Here is a 13,297-nt window from a genome sequence, read left to right as displayed (position 1 = left end):
CTTATAGAAATGGTCATAAATTGAAATTCAGGATAATATGTATGTATAGGCATGTAGATCTACAGAGTAGGAATCACAGTGCTTGTACTGTGTTGGTATGGTAGTGGTTAAAGGTTAAGGTGACCTCACATATCTTTCAAGAGCTTTTTTAAATCAAAAGATCAATGTAAACTCCCACACTGCCCCACTCCGCAACCCTCTTAAATCCATCCAGTTTTATTTGTGTTTCATATGTTGCACATTGCATTGCATTGGTCAAATCAAAAGTGTGAAAAGTCCTAACAATAGTGGCCCAAGTGGTAGTGACACTGGTAGTGAAACTGTCAACGTTCTGTGCTGTCTTATTACATCCCTGTGTAGGCCTTCCACGCTTTGCACTGGCATCTCCTACATTTGAAGAAATGCACTAATACATACGGATGTTGCTCTACAAACTAGGTTAAATGAAAAATATATTGATTCAGTTAAGTTACACCAGGCCGGCACAGCTAGCTGCTTCTAAAAAGTGAAACTTCCGAGGTCATTTAGACACACCCCTTGCTCAGACAGGGAACGTGTTGAGGTCATCTTTTAGTCGGGATGGGGGAAGGGATGTGGAATAGAGACAGATCCTTTGTTAAACTATGATATTTTTTCCACAATTTCAACAAATATACAAAGTGAGGATAGTTAAAGTTACTCTGTGTGTAGACACATAAGTTAAAGTTTCATTGAAGAAAAACGAAACCGAAAATCGTGCAACATCTTTGGAAGTTGTAGCCTACTGAATGGTGGCGGCTTTTGCGTATGATTCTTTACCTTCACTGATTTTGGTAAGTTAACGTTGGGAGCCTTATTTCAACCCTTACTAGTCTTTTGACAACTATCTCTATTTTTCAACTTTACTAGTGTCTTCGCAAAAGAAACTTCTGCGTCAGCAAAACGTCTACTGACCTAATTTTGGTTTCTAGGAAATATCAGTATCGTTAATGCTCTCTTGCGTTGCCCACGTCGAGTGGAAATCTGGCTGAGTTTAGACCGGTTTTAACTTGGCTACTAACCCTTTTCTTTTTGGGACCGACGTGGGCCAGTCCAGTCCGGGAGGAAAACGCTAATACATTCATAAAGCAGACTTCATGTTTTGATAATAAGTGTTTGATAATAGACAACAGAACAAAGGTAAATTCTGCTAAATCAGCCTACAGTCAAGCTTAACCTAACGCAGGGATGAAGTCCTTTCGAGTTGAAAGGATTCTTAGGATCAAAACCGTTACAATAGTATCCTGTGTGGGGAAAGGTGGGCGTCTAGATTTAGATTTGCAACAGTATCAAATAGTTTGAGGTTTCTTTTATTATTCAGGATTCATCCAGATGAGTGATGAAAGCAGTGGCTTTTATTGTTTAGCTGGAAACTGGCCTCAGACACTGTAGCTGCTCCTCAGCTAAGTCGCCTCCTCACAGCAGGCTAACCGGTGGGGTGTGGGCTAATTACAAGGACGTAGGCTATATGATGTTTTAAATATAACATGGATTTGCTGAGTCAAGCCCAGATATATCCTACAGTTAATTTTAATTTAGTCGATGCTGAAGTTCTTCATCCATGGCATTTACGCCCTTTATAGTTGAGAACTGAGAAGACCCACCCATATGGTCTTGCTCCATATTTCCCATCTGTTGAGTGAACCTGGATAATATTATTGAAGTAGGCCTATTATGGTGTAAGGGAAAACCATAAAGTGTTTGTGGTAGAGTGACCATTTTGATTCTAGCCGAAGTACCACTGCTGTGCACACACCCACATCTCAGGACACCAAGGCCTGTGATATTTTTATGCAACCAGAGGCCTAGTTCTTTCTATATTTGTTGATTTTCAAGGACATTGTCTCCTAACTGGATTTTTTTTTAGAACGATGAATAATTTATTGAGGCTTGAAACCATTCTTTGGTCAGGAGGCCTCTTTCAAGTCCTGCACTGTAGATGTGTCTGGGGAAAATGTGAGACACTACAGTAGGCTACAGCCCAGTGATTTATTGCCTGTCTAACAGACCTGTGTCAAAGCTTTCAAAGAATCTCTTTGACAGGTGCTGAAGAACAGTCAGGATCATTCCTTCCTTATGCAGATGAGGGAATACAGGACACCTTATTTGGGAAATGAGCTGTGTAGAATCCCGGGTTGGATTGGATATTAAAGTTTCCATTAATCATGATTAATCCAAGCAGTAGCTTACTTTACATAAATAAAACCTGATCTATCACAACTTGTATTCCATACTGTTTTGTAATACTGAAAGTCATGGTTTGGTCATATTAACAAATACATGAGCAATTCAACACTGACAAACCTCTGCATGAAACAGCAATGATTCAGTTTTACATATGGTTTACTTGATATTTGTGATTGTTAATGTTAACTAACTGCATGAATATTTTTTAGTTAACACTCATTAACTGAAGCATTATTACCCATTTCAGTTGGTGTTTCTTGTGGTTAATATTTTGTTATTACCAGTAATACTGTTAACAGAATAATTTATGCAAACTTGTTGGGTTTGATGTGGTTAGAAGAACCAAAGGCTTTGTAGGAATGGATTTTGATAGTCAGATGGACCTCCTGTTTTGGGTAAAACATTTCATCTTCAAAGCACCATCAGCCAAAGAAATCTGCAGGCATTGACTCTTACCCAAAAATGCACTTTTTGTATAAATGGCCCATACAAATGAAGTATCCAGCTGAGGTTTAGAGGATTCATATACTTTGAATTCTTAAGTCTCTGGACAACCATTTATGGCAAACCATCCCTTTATAACCTTTTCACATAGTTTTTCCACAACATAAGCCTAGTTTATGATCAGCTAATACACATTTTATAGTTGATGAGTTTTAGCTCTGTGTAGATATTTTGGGTAATGGAAGGAACTAGAAGTAAGCTAACCACTGTCAACCAGCTGTCTAGCCATTGTCTTGTCACTGACCACTACATCCTCCAATAAGGCTTAATCTGTGGTGGTTAAACGTCCTGTTTGACAAAACAATTTCCTGTGAAAACATCTTGCATTAGCACATGTCACACACATACGGTGTACATGGTAAAGTGTTAAAAGCTATCTCATGCCTTAATGCATGAAGTCCACGTGCAGTTAGCGCACACAGTTACCACTCGTAAATCATACACTATTCTTTTTAGTTGGTGTTTTGTGATGTTATTGTCATTCACATATAACTGTACTAGGGACTGTACTAAGAAACCTTCTAATTTGTTAACGCATGAAGTCCATGAACCAGTTTACCAGAGTTCTATGGTTCTATGGGAGTTCTATGGGCCTTCACCTTCCATGGCTTTGTGTGTGTTTGCACTGCAGTCTCAACTGATATGCTTGCATGAACAAGGAAGGCATGAGCACATACTGAAAGAGGCATGCACCTTTATCTCTGGTGAATTTATTGCTGGTGATGGGTGGAGAAAAGCCTATGAGCATTTCTGTCAGTAGAGTCACAGTGAATTCCATGACTTCAGGGTACAAAGTAATAAAATCAAAATGCATCCAATATAATATTATGTAATGCTGCCCCTGAAGCAAGGTTCTCTTAAGTCACTCATCAAATGGATGACACTCACAGAGATATGCCAGAAACTAGAAATCTTAATTAGCTAACGACTTGGGTTGTTACTGCTCTTGGGTAGTGTTATTTGCTTTTATCAGAAGTTTAAACTATGAAAGCGGGACCGAGATTTGTCATTCACAAACATGCACACGCACAACTGACGTAGGAATCTTTCATGTTTACTCTTGACTGATAAATACACAAATGCAATTACACAGAGAGGCAGAAACATAAGCACACCTTCCCTCACTGAACAATATGGAAATATGGCCTAGCGCAGATAAAATACGGCTCTATTGTTTGTTGTTAGCCCTGAGGGGACGACACAAAGCTTAATTAAGGACACTTCACAAGAAACTTCAAGTGAGGTGACACGGGAGAGTGCTACTTTGTCAATAATTTTGAGGAGGAGTGCGGTAAGGAGTGTGTGGTGCGGCACGGCGGCATGCTCTCACCCTCTAACTGTGTTTTGCTCTGGCTTCCCACACCTGCAAGTGTTGACACGTCTGCAGCTGTGTGACTGATTGCATAAACTTGGCTGCGGTCGGTCCCAAAGCTCTCTGTGTGTCTGTTTGCTCACTCTAGTGCCTCACCTGTTTCATGGGTGAAATGGAAAGTCACTTCGCACTCTTATTTAATCCCAATACACAATACGCCTCCTCAGCAGAACTACTTGAAGCGTACTTACATGGATTTATTTTTGAAGAATCTCACATGTGACACTCTATTATTGTGTCTGTAAGATATTATCGGTTACTCTGGTCTGCCTAGGCTTTTTTCCTCAAAACCCGGGGGACGCTAACAAGTACCAGGTATGACCTCAGTGGACAGCTCCATACCATATGTCTGACGTGTCTTAAAAGTGGACTGTAATTTGTTACAGTGTGTAAATATGTTTTGTCCATTCAGACAGTTCCTCAAGGTTGTGTGACTTTTACCTAGTAAGCTCCATATTTTGTAAAATATGCCATAGTCGAGAGTAGTTAGTCATAGTTATTACATAGTTATCGAGAGTCGTGTCTTTGATAGGTTTATGTAGGTCACTGTTGGGAAATAAACGGCTCAGACAGTGTGTGAGTTGCATCTTGGGAGTGGTAGGGGAAAAGTTGCCCATGAGGAAGTGAGTGTGCTTATTCACAACCATTGAGCAATCATTAGTGCTAGTTCTTCAGAGGGAGGTCCCTCCCATAGTTACTAAATGTATTGGTCATGCCTTGGTTCATCCACATTGTATATGCTTCTCTCTCTGTCTGTCTCCAACTAAACATTTGGGTTTCCTGGTTGCCTTTTCTCTTTCCAGCTGTTTTTTTTTCCTCTGAGGAGTTCTCTGACGGAGTTTCGGGAGGGCTCTGGGACCACGCTGTGATGTGAGTCATCGGCAAGAAGCTGTCAGCGGCAAAAAATCTGCTCTCCACCTCCCCACCCCCCTCCAGCCTGACATCTGTGAAGAGATGTTTACATGGACCCCCTCTCATCTGGATGACACACAGTGACCCATTGCCTCAGCGGGCCCTTTGACACACACCACCAACTTTTTTTTCCCTCATCAAGAACATCACTTCTCCTGTTCCACTAAGAGTGGGTTTTTATTTAGTGCTTTTCGCACCGCTGTACGCCCAAGGCCAGAGCTAGAGCCCAAGAGGGAGCCAGGACCGGAGCCATGTGTCATGTGATTGTAACGTGCCGCTCCATGCTGTGGACTCTGCTGAGCATCGTGGTGGCGTTCGCCGAGCTCATCGCCTTCATGGGCCCCGACTGGCTGGTCAGTCCGCCCAGCGGGCCCATCTCCACCAACGGGAGCTACCGTCTCTCGTCCAGGCCCCACCGTCCCACGCTGGGCCTGTACGCCCGCTGCCGGAAGGTGCCCTACCACCACCGCGACATCCAGTGCGGGCCCTACGCCGCCCACTTCGGGGAGATCGCCAGTGGCTTCTGGCAGGCCACGGTCATTTTCCTGGCAGTGGCCATCCTCATACTGTCCGTGGTGGCGCTCTTTGCTGTCTTCAGCATGTGTTTCCAGAGCATCATGAGGAAAAGCATCTTCAACGTCTGTGGCCTGCTTCAGGGTATTGCAGGTAAGAGTATCTCTTAACTCCCCAGTGCTTAGACTTTATTTGTTTCCTGTGTTTGTTTAACATTGGGAAGGAAATCATATGCTGTCTGTTATGTACTAGAAGTTATGTGTTTTGTTTTATTGTGACAATCAAAAGTTGCTAAGATGACCGCTAGCTGGTAACTTCATAATTGAGTGTATGTGTGAGAAAGAATGACTTCGATATTAACTTCAAGAAGCAGTTGAGTATGTCTCACTGTGTTCTGCTCCCAGGCTGAAAAGTGAAAAATAAGCAATGGACAATCACATCACAGATTATTCAGTCATTATGAATGCATGAGTCATGGCTGCAGCTGAAGTGGACTAACTCACATGTGAAACTGGCTTTCAGCTTAATGTGTGAACCGTTCTGTCAGTTGTCCTCTTTCGTCGGAGATGGACCATGTGGAAAGCTTGATTTGCCGTGGCAGTGGTTAGAGGGGGCTGTTGTTCTGTTGTTTAGTTTGGAGCCTGAGCTTGTTAGCGAGTGGTGTCTTGTTATTTCATAGAGGAAATATTTTTTAAACAAAACATTAGTCTAACCTCCTGTGGGAATGGAGTTTGAAGGAGTCACACAGGCAGCTTTGAGCTCCAGAAAGATGACGCGGAATGATATGCGGGCCTCTGTCCCAACCTGTGTTGTGAAGATTACGCTCATCTGAAGAGGAACGTCTTGATGATTTGCCATTAGTTTGTGTAACATTTGAACATGGCAGCAACGGCACTGGTCATCTGTAGGAAACACTCCTCCTCATGGGGAAGGCTCGGTGTCAAAGACTATTGAGAATCATATGACAGCCTCTTGAAATTCCGCCTTGTGTAACCAGTTGACCGTAACCCACTTTCGGTTGACGTCTGTTCGCGCCCACACTGAACTCACGCTTGCGTGATGTCAGATCGCCCAAACAAAGTCTGCCCCAAATAATAAAACTGCCTTGGCTGCTACTGTCGGAACCCTCTTCTTAGGGGGATTTTGTGTATTGTGCTCACCGTTTCCTCTGGACTGCCACAGAGCTACGGGGTCACCCCAGTTTGGAGCTGCTTTTAACCTCAAGGCTGTCCACCTGACATCCTGTCATTATAATGGGAAAAAAAGGGGCCAGGAAATATGTGTTTACAGCGTTGCCTTTTCCTGATCAAACTGCCAACTCGGCTCACAGCCCCAACACGGAGGCGTCTGCCTGTGCTCTCATCTCTGGCCACCTCAACCAGACCCCGTTGGGCCTGGGCCTCTGGGAAAATGCACCGTGGCATACATTTAGGAATAATTATGGAGGGGGCGAATCTCATCGCTCCAGTTTGTAGCATACTGTTATGGCGCGGGCCTCCGTAATTTTGTGCATCCAACGCTGCCCTCGGAAAAGTGTCTATAACGGGCAGCTTCCTGGAGGTTAACCCCACTGGGCTTTTTGTTGCCTGCGGGGAAATCTCCTGCCACAGGGCCCTGTGCGTATCCTCGGCCTGGGCTCACAAGGCACTTCATTGTTTCACACTGCCAGCGTTTGTCATTGATTTATTTGCTTCAGAAATTGATTCATGTGTTGGTTGGGCAGAAACATGCAGAGTCACATCCATCCACGAGATCTCCCAGGCACAGATGTTTGAGGAAGGGGGGGTTGGGTGCGAGTGTCTGTTCAGTCTCTGTCAGTCTCTGTGTTTGTTTGTTTGTTTGGCATCACCATGCCAATGCACTTTGAGTACTTCTTAAGTGGGTGAATAGTGATCTTTTTATGGGTCAATAGCAGTTTAAATACGTTGGCATGTTGCATGAAGCCAAGTTGCTTTTTCTCCAACGTTGGTGTCCCTGAAATCGGAATAAATTAATTAAGACAAAATATGAATTAGATCCTAGGGGACAGGGATGTATGTGAGAAAAGAACAGCCCTTGTCGTTTAGTCCCTGAAAGAGGGCTTTCACGCATCGGATCATCGCTTCAGGATGCACATTCCATCACATAAATGAAATCAAAGAATTACTTCAGTCTCATTTACGTACCACGGTCACGATTTCAGCCATTTACGCCACACGGCGACTCTCTCCCAGGGACCAGATCCGTTGGGAATCTTTTGGACGGGGAGGAATACCATCACAGCGCAGAGCCGTTGAGCAACTTCAACCGACACACCAGGGGCAGGATGCGACACGCCTGTTGTGATGTCTGCGGGGGAAGCGCATGCTGGCCGGCTCAGCGCCGGGATATGCATGCACAAGCTTAGCGGCAGATAGGATCGATGAGATATGCTGTTTGTTTTGCTGTGGTTTGCTCACTCGTTGGCAATGTGTGTGTCGGCTCCGGCTCTCCTCTCTGGAATGGCAACAGTCGACCTCGATTCATGCGTTCAAGGGCGAAGCATGGCGAACGTTAGTACACTCGCTCCTAATGAAAAGGCTTCGGGCTGGTATTACAGTTGCTTGTTCAGTCTGTGTCTATACACAGAGAGGTAAACACACACACACACACACACACACACACACACACACACATACACACACACACAGGAGGCCCCTGTGTGTTGCTAGTTTTGAGCTGCCCACTGCTCGTCCAGATGGCACGTTGCAACATCTGTGAGTAATCAAGAGGATTCCAAACAAATCCTCTCACTAGCCTCAGGCCATAAATGGCCAGTGTATAGGCCATCCATGACCGTGAGAGGACGGTCTTCCGCTACAAAGCACTCACCGGCCATGACACATCCTCCCAACTCTCCCCACACTTAGGTGAAGATGCTTCTCTCTCCTTTGAAATCCTCAATCAGCTTTACATACCATTTGTTATTTTTCTGACTTGTAGTTCACCTCTAATTGTGATGTCCCCCCCTGCCACACACACACACACACACACACACACACACACACACACACACACACACACACACACACACACACACACACACACACACACAAACTGTAAATAGGCTGCTTCTGACTGCCATCTCATTATTCCCTGTAGGTCTGTTCCTCATCATGGGTCTGATGTTGTACCCGGCCGGCTGGGGCTGTGTCAAGGTCAAGCAGTACTGCGGCGAGGACAGCTCACCGTACCGAGTGGGCGACTGCTCGCTGGGCTGGGCCTTCTACGCGGCCATCGGCGGCACCGTGCTCACGTTCTTCTGTGCCATGTTCTCCGCCCAGGCCGAGAAAGCCACGTCGAGCGACAAGGTCCAGGACGAGATTGAAGAGGGAAGAAGCCTTGTTTGTGTGCTGTGAAAAGAGGGAGAGAAGGAGAAAAAAACAGCCCAGCACAACACAGCCTCGGCATTACAAGGGCCATGATTTCAAAAGGGATCGTAAAGTTGTCATTTTACCACATTAGAACCACTGTCATCAAACCAGGACGCACAAGGCCAGCATGTCATTTTAGTGAGGTCATGACAGTCTCCTCTTAAGCAGCCGGCATGAAAGGAGGGAATTTTAACCCACCCGTTTGTCCCCGGCTGGTAAATTTGTCTAGGGTGAGGTAAATACCAGCATTCCTTTACACACCAGCCCTATACTGTTTTACTTAGCATGGAATAGGCATTTTAGGTATGTAGTTAGACAAAACGAAACCAAGGACATCACTACCACTTTTATATTACTGAAAGTATACTAGAAAGGCCTTTGTTTGTTTTTGTGAAGAAATGTAATAGATGAGGTGAATGTACTTTGAGAAAAGATATCAAGTGGTGCTAAAAAAGCACTAGATGTGTAGATATCTCATGGCATTTTATGAAGAATGATCAAAATCCTAGTATGTGTTAGCCAGTATGTCCCGTTGATTACAATGTTTCCAAGTTCAATTCTAATAGCAATTTTGTTTGCCTGGGACTCACATAGAAATCCTGGAATGAGTACAACACAAGACAAATGAGAATGATTCACTTCGAAGACTTTGAAAAAGAAATAGCGACATACCACGCTGCTGCTTTGCATGGCTTCAGTGTTTCGTTTACCCTTATTTGGCTGTAGATTCTGTAATGGGGAAATCTACTGCCAGAGAAACAACATATTTTGAATTACTGTAATATGTGCCTTGTAGCTTTGCCACTCTTTACAAATATGGATCACATGGAGACAGACGGGCAGTGAGAACCGCGGTTAGCTCAGCATCTAAGTCTGTACGTGTGTGGGAGACAATCTGCTTTCACATGGGGGTGTTCAATTGGGGCCATGGCAGCTTGGTCACATGTTCCCATAAATGGTGCAACGGGAAACTCTCTCTCCAACACACATTTCACGAATCAATAATGTTTACGCTCTTTTATCTCGAGTTTACCGGTGAAACTGGACCCTGCAAAGTTACCAAGCCGTTGGTAAAAAAAGCACATTTGGTGAACATATGGAGTTTAGGAAAGAGTTGCTAAGCGATTATGTGGAATATTTGTGGTCCTCAGTACACAGTAGGACTGCAAACACAGCAAAGAAGTGATATCATTCCATAGAACAGCCAGCGATAGGGGGGCTGAAGGGGAGGGCTGAATATTGGTACAGCTGATTCAGTCATGATTACAGAAGATAATACATGGCATTGTGAGTATCCTGATATGATATATGATATATATCCTGATGTCACATCAAATACCAAGAACTCATCTTTTTGAATTATTAGTGTTAATCATATATTGTCATGGATAGGCTACTAACAAGTTCATTTGCTTTCATAGCTCACTATATGGTGTTTAGAATGTCTTAGCCATGTCTGTGTTAATAATACTACTCAGTATTTTTGAACGATATCGTCTTTAAAAAAGCAGAAACAGAACAGAAGAATGAGGCCCTTGTATATCACAATACTGTCAGAGAATTGTGATGCATTAGATTATGTTAGATGCGTCAGAATAATTGTCCTTTGTGATACCCACCTCCATCACTTACACTTTTGTAATGCATTTTAACCACTACCAGTGTCCAACCACTACTACTACACCAATACTGACTAGCATTCTGACCACTTACGGCTCCTCTCGGTTAACCAATCAATGGGGCTGGGAGCATTTTACATTAAGCTTTTTCTGGTGACGATTTGGAATCACAAAGAAGCTGTGCTTTACTATATGAGGATTGCTTTATACCAAAGATTCTAGAACAGAGCTCTGTTCTAGAATCTTTGCTTTATACTGCACTCATTAAAAAGCTGGAAATATACTTTATGCTCTCACACTCCATTTTTGTTTTGTTTTTCTTTCCTTCTTCTTTTAGCCTTTTCAGATGATAAACCGTTATCGTGTCATGCAGTACTTTATAAAAATAGCCAGCCTACCCGCCATAGTGGTTTTGATGCACCTTTGTTATCAAAGACAAAACAAAAACAAAACAGCTTTAAACACATATTCTACCAAACGCTTCTTCATACCTCTTGCAGACTGACAATTTCTCCACACAAAAACACAGACAGCGACATTATCCAACAATTCATTTCGGTGTGGCCCAGGATGAGTTGAAGCTGTGGTTTAAAGCAGCGGTTTTAGAGAGAGAAAAAAACAACATGCACAAAAACATTTCTTCATCTTTTACTCCATGGCAAGCACTATAATATGTCGTGGCATTAAAATGCCACCATAACCACCAACACTTTGCTCAGGCTTATGGTGTGGTATGGCTCTGGAGTACTGTATTGACATGCATTTGCTGTTGTTTTTTTATGTGTTTTTGAATTGCTGTTTGTTGTCTAAGGTGCCAAACTAATTGCTGTGCATGACATTGCTTTCTTCTGTCATCTGTTGCATCTATATGTACTGTGGTGCATGTGAGAGATGAGATGTGCAATATTCCACTATAGTGCCCTCTGGTGGCAGAAGGACCAGGGTGCAAGCTGAGGGAAAATCAGCTCAGACTTATTGCTGTATCTTCTGCCTCTAATCTGTTTCAATTGAAGCTATTCTTAAAAATAAGGAAGTGAGTTTCATGATTTTCTATGATTAGCAAAGAATCTCATTTTATTGCTAGAAATGTAGTCAGTAGAAATTAACTGTTCTATTAACACATGATTCCATTCATGAGAAGCAAAACTTTTTTTGTGCTCTCTCATTTCAGACTTCAGCAGTGGGATTAAGCAATGTGGGAGTTCAAATAATGTAACATACTCTTTGCTTTTCTGTTTCTTTGAAATTGGAAGTTCTTATGTCATTTTTTTTAAATAAAAGAAATATCACCCTGAAAAGGCCTCTGAAACAGTGTCTTTGTACACACACACACACACACACACACACACAACCCATTCAGTGTATGTCAGACTCAGATTACACATCACACATCATACAAATTCAACATCACACCTCTGTGGAAAATACAACTTTGAAGTGTGCATTCCATGAAAAATTCCCCAATGCCTCCATAAGTATCCCACCCACTACTGAAAAAGCTTGGCATGAGGAGGTCTCGTTTTGTAGGGCAGTCACGTGATGGAAGTGATGTGATGGAACTCTGGCGTCCAGTTGCAGACTGTAGGCATGACTGGCCAGAGAGACGTGGATAGGAGTGGACGCATGCATTTGTGAGTGTGTGTGTGTGTGTGTGCCGACAGAGAGGCCTCTTTGTCTTGTGTGACCACACAATCAATGTATAATTAGGCCCCTGCTGATTAATGCTCCCCTAGTGAGACCCACCGGGCCCTGATGAATGTGGCTAGGACATCCCACAGAAAATGCTATCCAAACAAGCGCGGGCAGATGTTTTATCTTGTGTGAGGCGCCGCTCACTGCCCCACACAGAGTGTGGTAGGTTAAGTCTGTGTGTGTGTGTGTGTGTGGTGTGTGTGTGTGTGTTTGTGTATGTAGTGGTGGGGTGGCAGACAGTGTAATCCTGTCACCCTCCATAAATGCTTTGAAGTATTTGCTGGTGTCCTCTCTCTCGGAGTCCCAGTGAGTGTCTGGTGAGGACAGGGGGAAACTTGTGAGCGGAAGTGTTTAGTGAGTTTGATTATCATCCTGTAGGTGTCAGGTCAGAGTTTGGAGCAGACAGGGGGATAATGAGGATATTAATGGACTGGTGGAACAGTCCATTAATGGTTCCAGACCAGTGCAACTCTGCTCGCCAGGAAGCAGTCCCCCCCACCCGTTGGTCAGTCTCTCTGGATTTGGGGAGAATTCCAGGTGCACCAGAATTCCACTGAAAGGATTGTGAGTGCAGGTGTTTTGTGTGCAACAACATGTACATACCTTTAATGACAACATCATCTAATTGTATCCCAATTATTTATTTTTTGTGAAATTATGAATCACAAAATTACAGATGAATTACAGATATCCATGACCAGTTTTGGGGGGGAGGGTGGAGGCGGAGTGCTGTGTGGGGCGATGCAGGACCTTGTTGTCACAAGGGCACTGACCCTAGCCTGCCCAGTCCAAGCTACCATTTATCACATTAAGCAGGGAGGGTGATGGATGGTGGGTTTGAGGAGTTTACCGAGCAGCGTTGGATACTCTTTTATTGTTCTTTCACGGCTCAGTGAAGACACGCACAACTGATTTGGAAACAGTATTAACCATAACAACATCACTCAAAACAAGTCAAAAAACATCCAGAGTGGATATTTGGCCTATAAAAATATATGTGCGCATAGTTTATACCACATTTGCCTTTGCTTTGTGCACCCAAGGTGAATCAGTCTGCACTGATAAACATTATTATATTTGCATGCTTT

At 43.5% G+C, this 13,297-nt stretch overlaps 1 protein-coding gene across 2 annotated transcripts; it reads left to right on the top strand.

Annotated features, from left to right (window-relative positions):
- Nucleotides 1–562: 562 nt before the first annotated feature.
- On the top strand, nt 563–11,815 carry lhfpl2b (LHFPL tetraspan subfamily member 2b). Of its 2 annotated transcripts, none has more exons than XM_048243408.1 (3): nt 563–812; nt 4,885–5,659; nt 8,627–11,815. In XM_048243408.1, exons 2-3 carry the CDS (start codon nt 5,245–5,247, stop codon nt 8,881–8,883), a joined length of 672 nt encoding a protein of 223 aa, XP_048099365.1. In that variant the 5' UTR covers nt 563–812; nt 4,885–5,244; the 3' UTR covers nt 8,884–11,815. The 2 variants fall into 2 exon arrangements, with proteins under 2 accessions (XP_048099365.1, XP_048099366.1); XM_048243409.1 differs by lacking the exon at nt 563–812 and adding an exon at nt 3,782–4,396.
- Nucleotides 11,816–13,297: the final 1,482 nt, after the last annotated feature.

The sequence above is a fragment of the Alosa alosa genome, chromosome 5, assembly GCF_017589495.1.
Source record: "Alosa alosa isolate M-15738 ecotype Scorff River chromosome 5, AALO_Geno_1.1, whole genome shotgun sequence".
NCBI lineage: Eukaryota > Metazoa > Chordata > Actinopteri > Clupeiformes > Clupeidae > Alosa > Alosa alosa.
This window is presented reverse-complemented; position numbering and strand designations above follow the sequence as displayed.

What these genes read in the sequence shown, in the direction of transcription:
- lhfpl2b (XM_048243408.1), top strand. Translation starts at nt 5,245, where the DNA reads ATGTGTCATGTGATTGTAACGTGCCGCTCCATGCTGTGGACTCTGCTG. An exon ending in CCTGCTTCAGGGTATTGCAG is followed by an intron (nt 5,660 to 8,626) that starts GTAAGAGTATCT and finishes TATTCCCTGTAG; the next exon opens with GTCTGTTCCTCATCATGGGT.